At 42.4% G+C, this 19,737-nt stretch overlaps 1 protein-coding gene across 1 annotated transcript; it reads left to right on the top strand.

Moving 5' to 3' along the window:
- The first annotated feature begins 17,486 nt into the window (after nucleotides 1-17,486).
- On the top strand, nucleotides 17,487-19,401 carry ngfa (nerve growth factor a (beta polypeptide)). Its single transcript, XM_070969166.1, has 2 exons — nucleotides 17,487-17,559; nucleotides 18,408-19,401. Exon 2 carries the CDS (start codon nucleotides 18,419-18,421, stop codon nucleotides 19,307-19,309), a length of 891 nt encoding a protein of 296 aa, XP_070825267.1. The 5' UTR covers nucleotides 17,487-17,559; nucleotides 18,408-18,418; the 3' UTR covers nucleotides 19,310-19,401.
- The last annotated feature ends 336 nt before the right edge of the window (nucleotides 19,402-19,737 follow it).

Genomic DNA, 19,737 nt, shown 5'->3' with positions numbered 1-19,737 from the left:
CCATTTCCCAAAGAGTGTGGGAGGGAGACAGACAGAAGTGAATGGCCAAAGACCTGGATTCACAGCTTTAAAAGCAGGAGCGGGATTTGGAGATTGGGATAATTCTGCCCTTTGCTTGGAGAGAGTGAGGTGGAATATAGCAGACTTTATCTGGAAGTTGTCACTCACTGGGGAGAGAAGAGTAGGAGCATTAACAGGGTGGTGAGTCCTACCTTGTTCTTTGAAAAGTCTAATTAAACATGGTGTTAATGTGTGAGGTGTGCGTGCATATATGACAGAGACATGGAGGAACAGAGGAGAGAGGAGTCTCTCTCTGCAGTATCACACTAAAGTTTTCTTCATACCTGTCATTAAGTGAAAGTGGGGTGTCTGAATTGAGATTGAGCTCAGCAGCAGCCAGTTAGTCCTCTATTGGGGGGAGAAAAATTCCAGCTGACTACCACACACAGGAGGCACTAAGGAAAGTCTAGTTGGGTGATGAATGTGAAATTTGTGCCGTCTTTCAACATATTCAGTCAGATACAGTAGTTTTCCAGGTATGTATGGATGGAGAGAGGGAATGGAAGATGAGAGGGTTTAGCGAGAGGGAGAGAATAAAGGTGAGGATTAGAAAAAAAAGGGGGTTCTCCAAACTTCAATGGGAAACAGTTCACTGTTGAGAAAACTCCCGGGACATCAGGTTACCTTCTTTCTCTCTTTCCCTCTCTCCCTTTTTTTTCTGTCTGTCTCTCTCTCTCCCCCTCTTTTTCTATCTGTCTTCCACTCCGCTCATGTTACACAACCCTTAAAGGACTTGTAGATTCTGATGAGCTCCAATGTCCAACATGAAGTATGCTGCTGAGGTTATCCTTGTGTCTGGGTGGGGCCTGGTGCTTGCATGTGTGCAGCTGATCAACGTTTTACACTCTCATATGTAGATTTGCTTGTAATTGTGTGTGTGTGTGTGTGTGTGTGTGTGTGTGTGTGTGTGTGTGTGTGTGTGTGCATGCAAATGTGTGTGCTAAACACAGACCTCATGCCTGCCACTCCTACCAGGGAATTCCTTTCTGGCTTTGACAGGGGAGGAATGTCACAGCAGACCAACATTTACGTGCACAAACAAACAAACATTATACACCAACGGCTTCAAGGCGCAGTAATTTGATCAGCAAAGTTTCATGTGTTGTGTTATTCTGATCTGATTTGAATCTGAAAAATATGTAAGAAAAAAAAAAAATGTCGGACAAGTCAGCTCATATTTTTATCACAAAAAAACACACAAATCTGTACGTTGTCTGCTTCAACAGTATTGCGTGTACATCTGTGTTGGATAGGAAAACGTATGAAAACTTTCAGCATAGGCCAGAGAGTACAGCTGCCTCAAGGGAAAGGTGCTCTGTTCTGTGCAAAAGTAAATGTTCTAAATTGTTTACGAGCTTCAATTTTGCTGCCAGTGTGTGCCGGAGGGGAGCTGACTGTGTTTTCATCACCTCTCTGTTGGTCCACAGAGGAAGCGGAGAGAGAAAGCTGCAGCAGTCTGGCTATATATCTTCCACGACATCTCAGCAGATACTGTACTTTGTCCATGTGGTTAACACGAGATAATGCAGAGCACATTCTCTTAAAGTTGAGCTGAAATTTAAATGCATACATTTTGTGGCCTTGTGCTGTACAGCTCAGCTTTATAAAGCTGATGTCCTGTGTCCTCTTGAGAGGAAAAATAAGAAGATTTACCAAAAGAAAATAACGTTTTATATTTGCTGGTTTCATGAAGGCACTCACTGGCTTTGCACATACAATTAAGTCCTCTACGTAGAAGTAGCATATAGCCAATCAAAACATTTCATTATGACTGTTCTGTCGTTGACTGACAGGTGCTGCAGGCTGCAACGCCAACAACATAGCAACAAATGGTGCACCACACCAAATAAACAGCATGTCTACCAGTAGATCTACCACATATATCTTGTCTCACACTTTTTGAACGAGCTGGCAAACATGAGAAAGTGCATTTAATGTCATTTTGAAGGCTAGATAAGTATTCAGCAAGTCAGCTTTAAACAGCTTAAAAACTTCTGCTCTGAAGAAGATTGATAATTTTCAATGCAGAGCAGGTCCTTTTTCCAACACCACTGCTAACATTTAGCCAGCCGTCTACATTTGAGTCTTACGGTGTATCTTGGCTCCGCTGCGGGCTCACCTGTCTGTCAGACATACAAAATGAGCCAGAAGCTTGGGGACTTAAGGGGAATTTGTCATACAGTTTCAGTGACCCATTCAATATTATTATCCACAAAAAATGCCAAATCATTTTTTATTTTTTTGAATTGCAGAGATTGATGATATATGTAACTTAGGCTGGAGTTTAAAATGGAAATGGTTATGTATTCTTCAAAATATAAGATCACTGAGTGGCATTGCTAAAAACAGCCTCAGCCATATAAACTAGTGTATGTCTGTGTATAGAGGGCAGATGGACAGTGCTGTTTTCCCCTGCAGACAAAGATGTCTGTGATTATTCATGACCCTCTCAGGTTTCCCTTTGAAGCTGAATTACAGCTTTCCCTATGTTAGCACCTGTGTGTGCATGTACGTGTGTGTGCGTGTGTGTGTGCGTGTGTGTATGTGAGCGACCGAAAGAGAGAGAGAGAGAGACAGAGAGAGAGACAGAGAGAGAGAGAGAGAGAGAGAGAGAGAGAGAGAGAGAGAGAGAGAGAGAGAGAGAGAGAGAGAGAGAGAGAGAGAGTTTATATAATTATTATTATATTGATGAGTTACTCTTGAGCAAATGCTGAACTGAACTGAACTGAACTGAACTGTTATTTTTATTGGGTTTTTTGCCGAAACAAAAACATGAAATTGTTGTTATAATCCACTCTAGCTCACTCTAGTCAGTCTTAATCATATGGGCCAGATGCACATGACAGTTGTTAGGTAAAAGTTGAGCTTGTTGTGTTTAACAGTGGTTGAAAATGACCATATTTTAGTTGGAGAATACAAAAAAATCTAACTAACTAAGTCTAAACAACCCATCAGTACTAGGATTATTTAAGATGGTATTACATCAGTGGACCCCGTGATTTTTAATGTACTTTGTCAAGAGTTTTATCTCTAGCTACATAGATACATTTACGAATATGCATTTTCACAGAAGTACGGGCGCATTTGTTCATTGATAAACTCTAATCCTACCTTTGCCTCTGAAATTATTTTTGTTATACAATTGTAAATATCTGCTAATGATAAGTCAAACTTCAGAACACCTCAGCAGTCAACATATTAGTGTCAGATTTCAAAATGCTGGATGTTCATTGCTCTCCAGTACGGAGACGTGACATAAAGCCATCAACTCAACAGGCATGCACATCTAGGAGATCGTACACGCTCAGATTATGACAGGAAGATCCACCCCGTAAACACATAAAGATGGAAAGGTGTTAGCTGTCTAGACTGCAGTGTTGTATAGGACACCTGGGCAGGGGAGAGGCTGCAACAGCACACCTGGACTGTCAATTTCACTGTGTTTAACCTGAGGGCCTAAAACCTGCTTACAGAGGTTACAAACACAAATATCACAAAAAAGACATGGTTAATTCCAAAATATCATTTTAATAGTCCTGCAAAGCCTCCCTTTATTACTTCAACACAATGCACTGCACGGGATTTTGTGTCCTAAAGTACAATATGTCCCCGTAGCTGTAAGAAAGTAAGGGTTGAGGCATCTATTCAGCAAGTTCATTATATCCTATATTATTTATTAATTCACCTCAGAGGGCAGATCACTTTCCAAAAACAACAAAGTGGGTACAAAATGATGGATATTTGTAGAGTCATTTTTTGCCGTGCTAGTGGTAACACTGTCAAAACCCCATGGATACCACAGTACAGCCACATGTCAAAATATTACCCATAATGTGGTAAGCTGTATGAGCGTACTTGTTCGTTTGAGTTGTAATTCAGCAAAAAGAAGGAAATGCATTGTTGGATAAAGGACAGAAAGAACATTTTATTTTTTATTATCCTCTGTTATTTTCCACTTGAAATGTATATATTTTAAAATGAAGTTGACGCATGTTGCCACATGTTTTTCTTACAGCAAGAACAAAATATAAGCATCCATTTCAGTGTCAGTCCAGCCTTAACCTAGATGACATAACAGTTACCTTCCAAGAACAAAACATATCATTAAGCAACGGAAAGAATCTGTGAGAAATACGTAGGTGATGTTTGAACATCTAACAAAGCTTCCCTGTTTGGGAAAAATGAGGAGATGATGATAATTCATGGGTCAAGATGTAAACCCAGACAGTGTGTTGGTTATCTTTTGGGTCACTAGAGCTGCAGTGCGACACAGGTCAATGCACAGAGTGGGGTAAGAACATCTGGTGTAAAGCGAACCAGCTGAGGCGTTCTGTCTGAAATCAGTGGGAGAGGTAAAAGGTCAGAGTTCGGGCTGTAGGTGACGTCTGTGTTTGTGGAGGAAAACGGGGATCTGGAGGTCACCGCAGGTCAGGATCCTGAACCCTGTGGCACGGGAGTGGAGAGCACAGAGAGTGGAAAATACGGAATTGTGACGTCACCTCCTGAGTTTCTTTCTGCAGTAATTCTTGTTGACATCTCCTTTACAAACAACTTCTCACAATGTTTGGGAAAAAATTTATTCAGCAGAAATCACGGCTAACATTGTTTGACATTTGTAACTTACTGGAGGTGGACAGAATTGTTGTCAGACATGAGCAGGATTCTTTTGTCCGAGCACCTTTTCCCCCATATGGGCCTGGTTTTCAACTCCTTTGCACTGTACTAAATCAAGAATAATACACGGCTATGTTTGGACTTTCCTATACATTGAAAACTGAATCCAGGACTGTTAATGCAAGTCAGTGTTTGACTGCTGAAGATCTGATTTTGACAGGTGTTTCATCAAAGGGCTGCGTCTGCGTGCTTCTCTGTCTGCGCACATGTGCATGTTTGTACTGTATATGCTTCAAAAAATGACAACTAAATGTGCAGACATGCCTGCTCATTCCACATTAAATGCCTCTATGACTTTCAGCTATGACTCGCTCTCCACTCATGCATGTGCACGCAGCACAAACACACAGTAGCTGATAAATCATCAAATTACCAGGGCTTTTCTTCCTGCTACAATAACAGTGTTGCGGTCTTAATCTGTTGATCAAGTGCACGTTTGGTGTTTTGAATTGTTTCACCGTGACTCCTTTTTCAGTTGTGTGTGTATGTGTGTATATTTGGATTGATGACACTGTCTCACTCTCACTTCCCCATTATCCTGATTGGTAGGTTGACTATAGCTTGTCTGGACATGAAACTCTCCCTTGTTGCCACCAAACTTGATCTTCTCAATTGTTCATATTCACTTCAAAGCCTCAAATAAGCAAATTGGATAAAAATTAGCACTTGCTAACGGGTGATTTGTTCTAAATATATTTTTTAGCCATACAATAATCTGTTCTTACAAATTCCTGTGTAATTACAGAGATCAAGTTTACACCAACAAAGAAAGTAGAGAAGAAATAGATAAACCACACCAGCAATGGAGGAATGTGGTTTGTACATGTGTATGAGCAATGCGCATGAGTGTACATGTGTATGTATATGTGTGTTTGTGTTGGATACTCATCAAACACACACACACGCCTTAGCCCCAAGGATACAAGTGAAGCCACTTATTATGCACTTATTCGGATTATTTTGATTTGGGAATGCACAGTATTCAAGAGGATGAGCCACTGGCTAGTCGTAACAGATTAGTCTCCTACACAGTGAGCAGAAAATTAATAAGGCGTCATTCTTCTTTTAGTTGTTTTAGCCAGACGGGATCCCAAAAACTACCGAGGCACCACCTCTGCCTTCAGACGATCCATTTTATCTGTCATGGTGTTTTGTTTGAGTTAAAACTTGAGGATTGATGGCGTGTTACGAGGAGTTTTGGGGAGGATGACGCTGTAGGAAGCCATTTCTCTCCGCAGGATTCTCGGTTAAGCCTATGCATCAAGCTGCACAGTAAATATGAAGTTATCTAAAACCCTGCTGCAGGTCACATACACACACAAACACACATGCAGAGACGCTGGAAAGTAGCCCCTCTATCTCTTTCACCATAGATCTGCACACAGCTGAACATGGCATGCTGCTAACAGACAGAGGATGGGCCTGGGAGGTCCCATGCAGACAGGTGGTTAACATCAGCAAGAGGGGAGGGGGGGAGGGAGGGGAGGGAGATATGGACTGAGGGAGGCAGGGAGACACAAGCAGAGAGAGAGATGACAGAACGATGTGAAGACCACACAGAATAGAAAATGGCCGGGTCAAGTCTTTAGTGAGAGGGGTGAGACTATAATCTAACAAACGCTGGGAATGACGACAATCGCATTTTTACACTCTTAAGAGGATTCAGTGCAGTCCTGACAAGACTATCTCTAACAGCAAAAACAGCAACAGCAAAACAGAGTATGCAAGTCTCTTTTATATGATAGCATAGAGAGCGCATGCTCAAAATGGTTAAAGTAAGCTTACTGAGCGTGACAAAGGATGGAAAAAGTGAATCCTTTACCTTTAATTTTTGATGCGAGTCTGAACAAATTGCGAATCTGACCAATAGTTGCTGAAATATTCTAGTCTCAGCTGAACAACATTGCTATTCGTTTAGCCAAGGCCCTTGAAACAAATCAAATAAAAAAAATAGGATTTGAGGTTACTGTAAAGAAGCTGTTGGTTATGCATGGTGGCTCTGGGAGGCCACACGGCAGCAGGATGTCATCAAGCGAATGAGGCTCTACCTATTTTAGTCTCTGCATGCTTCAGAGGTGCCACGCTGGCTGGTTGACTTTTTGCTTCAGACAACAAAAGGAAATTGAATTAAGCTCAAATTGGTGTAACATTGATTTGATTTGTTAAAGAGGACGGCATAGCTCAATGCTAGCTTGCTGCTAGAACACTTTCAATGTACCGTAAAAGCCTCTTGAACACTGTCTATGTCTTTCATGTTAAATTTAGTTTATCACAACATGCCTCAAGATGGGACATGACCAGCACCTTTCTCTCATTGATTTGCTTTCCTCCCCAGCTGTCCTTCATATGTGGACAGTATTTATATGTTTACTGTTTATTCCAAACTTTCATTACAAAATACAAGCAAGAACATTAAAAGAATATTGCACATGCATATCCCAATGTCTGACGCAACATATACCGAACTTGCATCAATGGGCCCACACCCATGCTTATGGCATCAGATGAGAGCGAAGTACAAATGGGGCGTAATGGAAAACTTGGGTGTCTGAGTGAACACATCTGTCTATTTACGCCCACATTTCACTTTATCTTCTGTACCAAATTTACCTGCGTGACTCATTCACAATCACTCCTCCGCTGCTTTGCTCACAACAGCATGCATTCAAACTGTCACGTGCAAATCTATATGCTCGATTTAATTGAGGGTGCAAGCTGTGAAAGAGGCATTCAGAGCACAGCTAACAGTGAAAGATGAATCAAACACAAGATGATGATCTGAATGACTCATTCTCGCATTAGTCAGTGATTTTTACCACAAACTGACGACTGAGATCTATTTCACCTAATCGGTGTTTGCAGTTTCAGTCTCATGCGTGCTGATATTTGTCATTATACTCTGTAGGAGGTTTTGTATCAACATGAGTGAACCTCTGCTTGGACAACATAGGTGCTTTTCAAGTTCTGCTCCGGTGGATGCCCTGAGAGTAAATGAGCAACATGAGCTACGACACCTCTGAGACAGTTGTTTTCCTGCCTGCTGGAGCAGAGATGGGAGGAAAGTTTTTTTCTGTTAAAGCTATTGGGAGGGAAGACACAGCAATGAACCTTTTGTGTGTCTCTTACTCTTCAAGTCTTTGAAACTCTTTGTAGCCTTAATTCCTTCCTCCATCCCTGTCCTTGAACTCCTCTTTGTCTCTATTCTGCTCCCCTACAACCTCTTTCTATGACATGCTCCTTTATTTGCTTAATTCCCAAGACATCTCATTGCCCATCTGTAGCCCACCCTCAATTACTTGTTGCCTCTCCCCATCCCTTGATATCCCTGATTCTTTCCTCTCCATCCCTCTGTCTACATCTCTCTCCTTTGCCAGACAGGCATTCTTGCCTCTGGCCCTCCCCCTCGCACTATTCTGCTATGGGATCTTAGATTCTCACCAGGAAGGGGGAGTTATAACCACGACCATGCCAAAAGATTAACCACTTGTCATGAGAAGATTGTTGAATGTCAAGGTCATAAAAACAAGGGGTCTGGAAAACATGTTAATCATTGTGTTCATCCTGCCTTCAAGGCCTGGAGGACTGACCTCCCACATCTGCTGGTCCAGCGCAGGGAGAGGGTGGGTTGACTGGGGATGGGCCCGGTTGTGGGGAGGGGGAAAAAAGGGGGGAGCAGACCTTTCAAAACCACAGCCACAAAGCTCTGGCTGTGGCTTTGCCTCATTGCCAAAAGAACCTCATGTCTGGAGTTCTGCTGGGGTCCAAGACAGCAGCCGAGAGTTCATTATAAGGACATTAAGCAGCGTCACATGACTGAAATTCATTATCTTTAAGGACCTTTTAAACATTTGAAGTGTAGAAGAAAAGAGTGAGAGCAGGTGTGTCTGCAAAATTTTGAGCCGAGCTGACCTTTGTGGGCGTAGCCAGTCCCTGTTGACCACTGCTTGAACTGAAGAAGGGCTAAAAACGAATTACTTGTCTTTCTGAATTTCCAGAATTGTACAGCAACAAATTGGCCTCATTCCAAGACCAAAAAAGAGCATCGGAAAAGAGAGCGATCTACCACTAGCAACATCGGTGTAGTAGCTGAGGTGGTGCCATTTAGTATGGCGGAGAGTTTCAGAGTAGTAAATACTGCAGTAAAACAATGTCAAGCACAACAGCCTTTTTTATTGTAACATTAATAGGCCTTTACTTTTATGAACACACAAAAACTCTCAGTTTGTGATACAAATCCAGTTTTTTGTATTTGCATTGCTGGAGGGAAGCGCTCACTCATGTTGCCATAGTGCGGGGGTGGGAAACCTTCTTCATATCAAGGCCCATTTCAATTTGTATAACTCCTTCAAGGGCCATGCTTACAGATGTGAAGGCTGGACCTGCTTCTCTTTGACAAGGCATCCGATGTCAGATGGTTGTGATGATGATGATGATGATGATGATGATGATGATGATGATGATGAAGCTACTGGCAGCTGGTTTTCCAGCTTTAGGTCAGTCTTGAGCGCAGCCAAGTAAGAGTCAGTTTGAAAAGACCTGCTCATGGCAGCAGGTCGTCCCAAACGGAGATGCAAACATCAGTGCATGTCTCCTCAGAATGGAAAACTCCTCAGGACGTACATACAGTTTATAGAAGACGAATGGAGGGAGGTTGCTGGACCGAGCTTTCAGCTTGTCTTTGCTTTGCAGCTCAATGAGTTCATGCTGTAGGTTGTCAGGCACATCAGCTGGTTCCACATTTTAAACAGCGTTGTTCCTTTTGTTTACTTTTCATGTCCTGAAACCTCTCACCAAAGGCCTGAAAGAGTTTTCACACTCAGCAGCACATTCAGATGTCATAGCAGGCTTTTGTTCGTACAAAGGAGGAAGATGCACAGTTTCCAGTTGCACTTGCAACAGCTTTAATTTCACTTCAGATGATTTCACCAGCTGGTTGAAGCTTGTGGTTCAGCTCTGAGAGGTACTCGGTAATGTCCACCATCAATGCCAAATCACACAGACACTTTCTATCACTGACTTTCCACGACAGGTTTTGGTTCATTTCCATCAATTCTTCCAGACTGTCTGTCACTTTTGAACAGTTTTACTTTGTCTGGTGCTAGCAGCTCCACAGCAGCAACAAGGCTCTACTTGACAAATTCTCCTTCTGTAAGAGCTTTCTGCTTCTTAGCTATGAGCTTGCTCACCACAAACCTGTCTCTGTCAGACTGTGGTCTTCTGAAAGCTGCTTGTTGAGCACCCAAACTCCACTGAAGAGCGTTAACATTATCCAAGCGCATTTGTCCTTGTAGTTCATCAAGTTTAGCATTTTTGCAGCTGTAATGACATTCAAGATCTTTTTCATCGCTGCAAAGGCATCCCCCAAAAACCAACTACTGGCTTTCTCTTGGAAAACACAACATGTCATCAATGACACATAACTGCTACGTGCACGTTGCGTTCACCCTGACCGTGACCCAGACAGACACACAGCAAGAAGTGTTAGTGCAGAAAAGAAATAATTGTTATCTAGAGATTCCATCCATCCATTTTCTATACTGACTATCCCTTTTGGGGTTGCGGGGGGAGAGGTGGGGTACAAACTTCGGTGCAAACTTCACACAGAAAGGCCCCGCCCAACCCGGGGATCGAACCGGTGACCTTCTTGCTGTGAGGCACGCACACTACCTGCTGCGCCACTGTGCTGCCCTATCTAGAGATTATTTTTTTTATTTCTGAGTTGCTTTGTGGGCCAGATCAAACTGTCTCAGAGGCCACATATGGCCCCAGCCTGCCATAGTATTATATACGTACATGCATTCATACATACATATACTCGCCCACCTGGTCATAAACATCTTCAGAAACATTTGTATTACAAACAACAACGTAGGCATTTTTTTCTGAGAAAGAGCTACAAACTGTTGTTATTATTAACAAACAAAAAAAAAAAAACCCAATGATATTTCTTAGTGTACAAAGAGCTGCACTGTCTCAGTTTACAGCTGCTATTTGCTACTCATCCCTTTCTTCCAAATGTAATTACTGCTAAATTTCGCTCTCAGCTAAAACCTTGTTTATCTTGGAAACCTTTTACAAACACCACAAGGATTCAATTTTCTATTGTGATGAATCGTTGTCTGACTTAGTGTAGGACAATGTGTGACGAGGGGGAAAGGCTGAGGTTGCGCTGCAGTCATGTCTCTGCCTTGTTTCAGGTTTAGAGCAAATATTGTGGCAAGAGTTGACTTTACCACATGAAGCAATATGCATAGCTGATAAAACAGCTGATAAAAAGATCTCCTTCATGCCAGAGAAATACAGTAATATGCCAAACTTGTGGTTCCTGGAACTGTGTTTCATTAACTTGGACAGGAACGAACACCTTGTCAGTGTTGAGGTGCCTTTGAGCCTAGCTACATCAAAGAGAAAGGAAGCCATTGAGACTAACATTTGCATGTTGTTGCACCTATTGTCTGACAGGTACATGGATAAATTTAATGGGTATGTATTTACATTCAGCTTAACTACACTGACAAACCTTTTCTCTCTTGACTCAGTGCTTTGAAATCCACTTTTCTTTGACAGTTTGCATTGCTGGAAAAGTGAAAGTGGAGCCATATGCAGACACAAGTCTCACTGTTTTTATTATTCCAGCTCCAAGACAAATTCCTTCCATTGGGAAGTGAAATCCTATTGACTATGTTTTTGGCATGTTTTTAGAGAAATCACTTAACAGCTTCTGAAGCAGTAGCCAATGACTGTATTTGTAGCCCACTACACGAACACAGAGAAAACAACAAACAAATGCACATACGTGGTCCAGGTTTGAGATGCCAAGCTGGAAAAGAGATGGAGGGATCAGATCTGCAGTGATATGTTATGGTTATGATAAATGAGAGACAGATCGACAGACAGACAGAGAGAGAAAAAGAAGCAAAGAAAGACATGAAACAGCAGGATGAAGACACTGGCTCGCTGCCAAAGTCTGTTCCTTTCAGTTTCCACACCTTGGCTCCCTGCTTCCCTGATATTCTCAAGATACGCTGAACCAATACGAAATCATTTATTTTACCGCAGCTGATGAAAGGGAACACATGTGTAAAATGGTGGTATACATATATTAAATCCTAAAGGCGCCAACCATGTATATAAATGTACGCATCCAAATCAAAACAAGAATAATCAAATACAGGCCTCTTGATACCCCGCTCTCACAGCATGGCACCATTTACGGTTTCATTGCAGGTAAATTTGTTTGAAATGGTTGCTCATAAAACCTCAGGCCAGACATTTATTTGAGAGGTCTTGTTGGCAGCGTGTTAGTGAGCTAGTGAGCTGGGAGACGTTCAGTGGATGAGTGAAGTGCCCGCTCGTATCAGCCAGCTAGGGGGAATAAAAGGTCGGTCTTTTGAGAGCTACTTGTTTTCAGAGAAATACGCGTGAATGTTGGAAATGCATTTACCTGCGTGTTGCGCCAGGCATATTTTATCGCTGCACCCAGTAAACCCCTCAAGCTCATACAAGCTGATTTCAGGAACTGCACAGACGGTATGTTCGTTTTTCCATCTTGTAGCAGTTGGTCAGTAACAGCCTGCACAGTAAATTGTCCTGCGTATTTCGCATCATTTTTTATCGCACTGAGGAGTCAAGTGCTTTACCAGGTTGTGTGTCGCTGTCAGTTTGACACTGCCTGCCTCTCTCTTCCTGTGTCCTGAGGCCACTGCTGCAGAGTTTACTGTTTGAAGTATCCCTGATGCACAACAGTTCTCTTGGTTCTCAAGACGAATGTCTTTAAAACATGAAGACGAGGGGAAAGGCCGGGACAGAAGGTCATCTTCATCCTTGCCTCTTGCTTCTGACATTATAATTGTATCGTGGCTAAAGGGTGAAAGCCTGGAATTCAAACTACAGATTGAGAAACAAAGAACAGAGTGCCCCCAATAACTTCTACATGTAAGTACAATAGTATCTTCCATGTTACTGATACAGATATTATGTATAGTCTTTACCATCCTCACAAACTCAGTGATGATGACTCAGTGAGTGATGTTGGACTTTCAGGAAACATAAGGATGATCAGGCTTTGTTGGTTCAGTGTTCACAATTTGACTGTCATGCATTTGCACATGATTTTGAAATTGTCTACGTAGAAAAAAACCACAGCAATTTGAAGAGCAGTTGTATTGAAATGTTCATTTACCACAGAAAAAAAGATGTTTCTGAGCAACCATGAGCAGTGAGTTTAGTTTATATTACAGTAAATCCCATCTTCATATGCTTCATTGATGATCTCTGTCTCTGTCTTATCAAATTAAGCAGAATTATAAACAATGCACTATTGCAATTATTTTTTGACACTATGCTTTTTCAGAAGTTTTATTTTGTAGTGCACTGACTTGTGCTGTGTATCCTATATACAAGCATTTTGAATTGTTTCAAAGAATAGCCAGCGCACTGACAGCCTCTCAAGAAAGTTTGGAGAGTGTAACTTTATTGTGCTTTTCACAGACGCTGCATGACATCATTTTGCGTGACAAAAACTTGATTCATGGCAGTATCTTGGCTTTTGTATTAGTTTCACATGGCAGCTTGTCTAAACTGTGACAGGCAGATTGTCTTCCCATAGATGATAAGCTTTGATTGCAGTTGTGAATGAAAAGCTGGATGAGAAGAGGAGGCGCTGCAGTTGAGAAGTGTAGAGTTAACTGTAAAGTGAAAAGACATCTGATGTACATCCATGAATTCTGGTGCCAACCTCCTGAAGAGGCTTAACTGAAGACTTTCATTCTCCAGAAGTAAGAATTATTTGAGTTGTTGTATCTTTCAAACTTTAATCAACAGGCATTCAATACCATTTTTTTTAAAGTAAACATGTCTTCAAACATTTGGGTGCGTGTAAAAGTGAAAGCAGAGCAAGTTGACCTGGCAGTCATCCCTCTCGATAATTATTTCCAGTGGATGACAGCAGGAGGAACTGCACTTCACTGAACTGATGAGAGGCACAGAAAAACTGTTTGCCTTTCTCTGTCTTTCTCTGCATCACCCTCCCTCTCTGCCTCTGCAGCTGTCAGTCTCTCTTTCTCACCCCCTCATAATCCAACGCTGTTGTCATCACTGCAAGAGAGAGGTGTGTGTTTGTTTGGGAGAACTGTTGACATGACGCTCCTGCGCATCTTTTAACAAGGACGTGTATCTAATGACTAATGTATCACACAGATAGGAAGAAACCTCTGCTGAATGTAAACTAACCTCGGATTGATGGCAGGCAACACTCTCCTGAGCTGCTCGTGTTTTGGCTCACCTGCCTCGCTGTCATTGTGTCACAGTCAACACACTGTACTGTAACCACATGCAGTAATTTGGCAGCCTGTGGGTACCAGAGTCTGATCAATGGAGCATCTTGTGGACTGGCAGACTGAATTAAAATGTGTTACTGGCTAACACTGCATAATCAGTACCAGTAAATGTGTGGCTGGGCTCCACTGCCTTGGGCTAAGTAATTACTCTCTGTCTGAAGTGTTTTACTCTCATGCTGCCTCATGATTGGCTTTCTAAGTCACAGCCTAGCAGCTGCATGACTTATGTCTTCTTTCCACATATTTTCATCAGACTTTGGCATCTCATTTTACCAGGTAGTGCCATGTGGTGACGTGGCCATTTGAAAGCGATGGATGACTCAACCGATATGGTCTTGATTTACAGTTTGGCGAATCTGGGGAACTGGCCTCTTGTGAGAAAGGGAACCTCTTCAGAGCCGGGGCCGTTGCAGTAAGCCACAGGCTGTTTTCATAAACATCCTCCTTGGTGCAAACTGTACGAGACATGAATCATGAAAGGATATCGAACAACTGCTTTGTTTATACCAGTGTGTATTAATACAGTATGTTGAGTGTCTGGGAATATGAACCATACTGTGTCTGTCATTTCTTTGGTATTTGCTCAGACAGTTTTGGAATACCTTCGCCATTATTTGGCTGGCACATGTGAGCAGGGCTGTCTCCTACTAGCTCTCTTGTTATCCCATGTGTGTTTGTGTACTCTGATTTTTCTGGCTGGCTACGAAAGAGGAAAGAAGCTCACCGCCCTGTGCACGTCAAAGTGCAGCGAGCCCCACAAAGCTCTCTGAGACTTCCTGTTTTATCAGTACCATATGGATCACCTTTCCCCTACAGTTTGATATAGGATGTATGTTAGTATGTAAAATCCTTTGGAGCGTTTCATCTCACGTTTTCTATTGCAGGCCTGGTCGACATCCTGTAAAAGTGGCTGAAATATCCAGCTTTCTAGTGTATCTAGTGCACAGTCTCTGTTGGAGCATGTGCTCTTTCTGTGAAACCATAACACAAACAAACAGCTTTCACATCCAACGCCTATTCACCGGAATACAGGAAAACCACAGCGGTATCTCGCAATCTTGCACGGCGGTGCATGTCCATGTGTTTGCTATTTTGCATACAGTATTTGTGTGAGAAGGCTGGACGGATCGCAACACAGATTCTGATCCAGTGCTGAAGTAATCCTTTAAGTCAGAGGTGCTCTATAAACCGCTCTGACCCCTGCACCCCTGCACTGCAGTGTTTACGCTGGCTCCACTGGCATTAAACACAAGCCACACATTTTTAACGTTAGGATCCTCCCGGCTCACCCTGGGCCATGTGAATAGTGTGCTACCCGTCAGACGGGATCAATCAACTCTCTGCCTGTTTGGACCAGCTCCATATGTGGGTGATTGTCAAGGTGTGTGTGTTTGATTGTGTTTATTGAAGTCAAAATAGATCAGTTTTAAGACAGTTTTCTGAAAGTCTCGAGCAATAGCTCACTCCACTCTTTTGCAGATACAATCCCAAACTGACCCCTTATCAGTGGTTGAAGAAGCATTCAGATCTTTTATTTAAGTAAAGGCGACAATATTACAATGTTAAAGTACTTAATTTCATGTCACTGTCCTACGTTTAAAGATTTTAGTTAAAATAAATGCATACCTGTAAAAGGTAAAAGACCCATTATGTTGAATGGCCACTATTTGAGTCACAGACCATTATATTATTTGATTACTATTACTATTAACAGTTGTTAAAAAATACTTTTCTTCATATGCTCCTTAGTAATTTAATCTACAGTAACTGCACACATGTATCACAATAGGATATATGTCTGTCTGAAAAATCTTAACCAGTAATGATGTATAAATGTAGTGGAGCAAAAAAGTAGCAAACAATAAATAAATAAATAAATAAATATAGTAGCATTAAATAGAAATACTCAAGTAAGGTATGAGTTACAGTATAAAATACAGTATATGTTAACTCTCCACCACTGCCTTGCAGACAAGCAGCTACAGAAAATGTGGACCAAAGAACATAAATCTCGAGATTCTCAGATTGTGGGAAAACACCTGAAAAATGATTTAAGATGCTAAACTTCTCTCATGCATCTGAGTTGCTGTTTCTGGTGGGAACAGGGCCAGTGAGAGTTTGATATTTGTCAGCTGCTTGAAGTCCTCTCTGAATGCTGGTCTGTGCAGGCAATGCAGGCAACACTGACCTCTTCTGGTAATCAGGTGCTACACTGAGGATTTCAGTGCAAGTCACTTATCTAGAAGACTGGAGTGCCACAGAACATAAAATAAAAACTAGATGATGTTTCATCTTTGCGAACACAAATCATTAATCACTTCTATACTCTGCCTCTCACAACAAGGTCGTAAAATCGAACACATTCAGCTAAATATTTACAACTCTACTAAACTTTCCAGCACGTACCGGCAAGATGTGTTTTACAGAACATTGCAGATAAGTCAAAACTCACCTCAGTGACCTTCTGGTCACCCCCTCCCACGCAAGTGTTTGCGTGGGAGGGGGTGTGTGTATCCATACACATTGCAGAATCCACGAATGCAAACTATTCATAAAAACAACGTTACATGCATTCCTACGTGCACATGTGTGACGTGTGTTTCTAAGAAAGGCACTGTTGTGCGCGCGCACATGTTCATGATGCATGTTGGAGTGCTTTACATTCAATATATATGTAACATCTGATGAGGTGTGAAATGCCGCACATTCCAACGTGTGGCAAGTCTAAGCACCAAGAGTTAAACATGGTGAGTGTGTGTGTGTACTTTGCATGAGATAAGGTCAGATAATGGTAAATTGTGTATGTCTGTAAGAGCAGCAGTGGTGGTGTTCAGGGGATGAGATGAGCGTTTCGCAGTGCTCTAAAACGCATTTCATCTGCACTGCCAAACATCTTTGTCGCGCTGTCTTGTACTGTTTTATCTTTTGTTGAAAGTGAACGGTTTACAGAACAAAACAGAAATTTCCAATGTCCTATCTCACGAATAGAAATAAGTTTCATGTGTTTTCTTTTGTTTCTCTCACTGGAATCTTTGAAACTGGTGTACAATCACATGATGGACCTTAAATTATGTTGATTTATATGAGGTTATGATTGTTGGCTTTGTATTTTTGATGCAAGATCAATTCCTTGCTGTATTTTTGATGATTGATATACAGCACTGTCTTGTAATACCATGCATGAAGTATGTCCTAAAGTTAAACTTTAGTCGTGATAAATGGATTATAAAGGCAGACATAGTCATTACATCTTTAGTATATCTGAAACACTAAATGGATTTAGTAAAATACAGATTGCACAACAGGGGATAAACTTTCTACGAGAGGCTATATTGTGAATCCATAAACTGTGTTTAAGTATTTGGTCTGTGTTTTACAGGGCTGTGGTTCAGGGGGTCCAGATGGCAGGCATGAGGGGCCCGGCCTGCACTGGAGTCTGGCTCTAGAGTCCACAGGGGCTCCCACTTCAACTGGACACATTCCACAGGTATCGTAACACTCAACACAGCACCACACAAAATGAGACACATTCAAGTTCAAGGAGCAGACATTCATGGTGAAAATGGACAAAACATTCATTAGTCAATCAACTGACAGAAAGCGCCATGTCACTACATCTGTAGGACAATACTGATTCTGCTAGAACCACACCTCCATCTCTGATGATGTATGTATTCTAAAGCTGCAACTTTTCTGAGTGAATCTAAGAATATTTGCCAAATTAATCAAATATTAAGCTTTTAAATGCCATTTCACTCAAGGACACTTTCACCAAGGGAGTGACCGTTTACAGTAAATTATTACACAGGTAGATTCGGCGGAAACCACATAGCAGGAGGTGAAGACAGCTGCAGCAGCAAACAGCAACGGTGACAAGTGTGTGGATATAATGTCTGCAATGCACGCCTGCATGAATGTGATTGGACGTTATGAGCCACACAGATGTGAATGAGCTAATCATTGTAAAACATGTTGACAAGTGTGACTTCAGTGCTCTGCCTGAACTGGGCTAATGCTTTGCTTCATTAAGTACTTCTTTTTATCAATTTATTAAATTTTAATTGCAGACCAAAATGAATAAGTATAATAACATCACGATAAATGCCTTTATCGGGTTATCATATCCAAAAAATGGCTCATTTTATGTGGAAAAAATAGTAAAAACAAACCCAAGTTAAACCACAGATCCTCACATTTGAGTATTTGGATTGTGATTCCAGAAATTGTTTGATAGTAGTAGATGATAGTTATAGCTTGACTATAATGTCAGCTGTATGCATTTAGCTTCCGTATAAGCATGTCATTGTCTAAACTATCTTGTTTTGCTCGGCTCAGGACGTGTGCCCATGAGGTCGTCACCACTGGTCCTGCTCCTCCTGATCGGCGTCCAGGCTGTACTGAACATGGGAGGTGGACTGGCCTGGAGCACCGGGGCAGCCAACCACAAAGTAGGACAGCAGACGGCAGCCAATCACAGAGCAGGACAGCAGCAGACAGCAGCGGGGGACCACCTTTCTGAACACAATTCTTCACCAGAGCATCGTAGGACCAGCCACCACAGGACCAAGAGGCCCCATCGGGCACCTTCACACACCCACGATAGGAGTCCCGTCGTCGGGCACTCTAGGCCGGCTTCCACCCCTGACCCTTCCATCCCAGTGGTGGACCCCAAGCTCTTCTCCAAGAGACGTTACCGCTCCTCACCTCGTGTTGTCTTCAGTGAGGTGCCCCCGTCACACGATGCCCTGGAAGGTGAGGGTTATGACATTGAAGGGGTGAGGGGGGTGAGGGTACGGCGCAGAGCAGGATCACACACCATGCACCGAGGAGAGTACTCAGTATGTGAAAGCATAAATACCTGGGTGGGCAACCTGACACGAGCCACAGACATAGCTGGGAATGAGGTGACAGTGCTGCCCAACGTTACAATCAACAACGTGGTGAAGAAACAGTTCTTCTATGAGACCACCTGCCGATCCCCCACACACAGAGGGTCCGGGACTGCAAACGGGGGAAGGCCAGGGGGACGGGGTGGCAAACAGGGCTCCAAATCAGGCATCTCAGGCTGTCTCGGCATCGACAGTCGCCACTGGAACTCCTACTGCACCAACACACACATATTCGTAAGCGCCCTGACCATCTTCAAGGAACGGACAGCCTGGCGTTTCATCCGCATCAACGCCGCATGTGTGTGTGTTCTCAGCAGGAAGTCTTGGGCGGGCCGACTGGCTCACTGACCGGGGAGGGCTACTCCTGACCACTGAACTATGAAACAAGCACACACATTTCTACTAAACAGCCACTGCAGCTTTATTGCCAATACTGTAACCCTCTTCCCCACCTCCAAACATATACACACACACTGACCATAGCATTCAATCCACACACACACACAGACACACACACACTCACATGCACACAAACAGCTTCATCTATCCAACCCCTTGGCCCCTGACCCTACCTCAGTCCGAGAAGTCCTGGTTGTTTTTAAGTTATGAGGACTGCATGTCATATTTATGGTTTATACAGTCAAATATGAAAATATATACAGTATGTGTATATATACAAAATGAATTCAAGCTTTTAATGTTGTTGTTATTGTTGTTGTGTTGTTCATGCTGTTATTTATTAAACACCTCAGTACTTGCCTGGTGTCTTGTGTCAG

Source organism: Chaetodon trifascialis, chromosome 8 (genome assembly GCF_039877785.1).
Source record: "Chaetodon trifascialis isolate fChaTrf1 chromosome 8, fChaTrf1.hap1, whole genome shotgun sequence".
NCBI lineage: Eukaryota > Metazoa > Chordata > Actinopteri > Chaetodontiformes > Chaetodontidae > Chaetodon > Chaetodon trifascialis.
Note: the sequence above shows the minus strand (reverse complement) of the source record. Positions and strands in the feature narration are given on the sequence as shown.

What these genes read in the sequence shown, in the direction of transcription:
- ngfa (XM_070969166.1), top strand. Translation starts at nt 18,419, where the DNA reads ATGAGGTCGTCACCACTGGTCCTGCTCCTCCTGATCGGCGTCCAGGCT.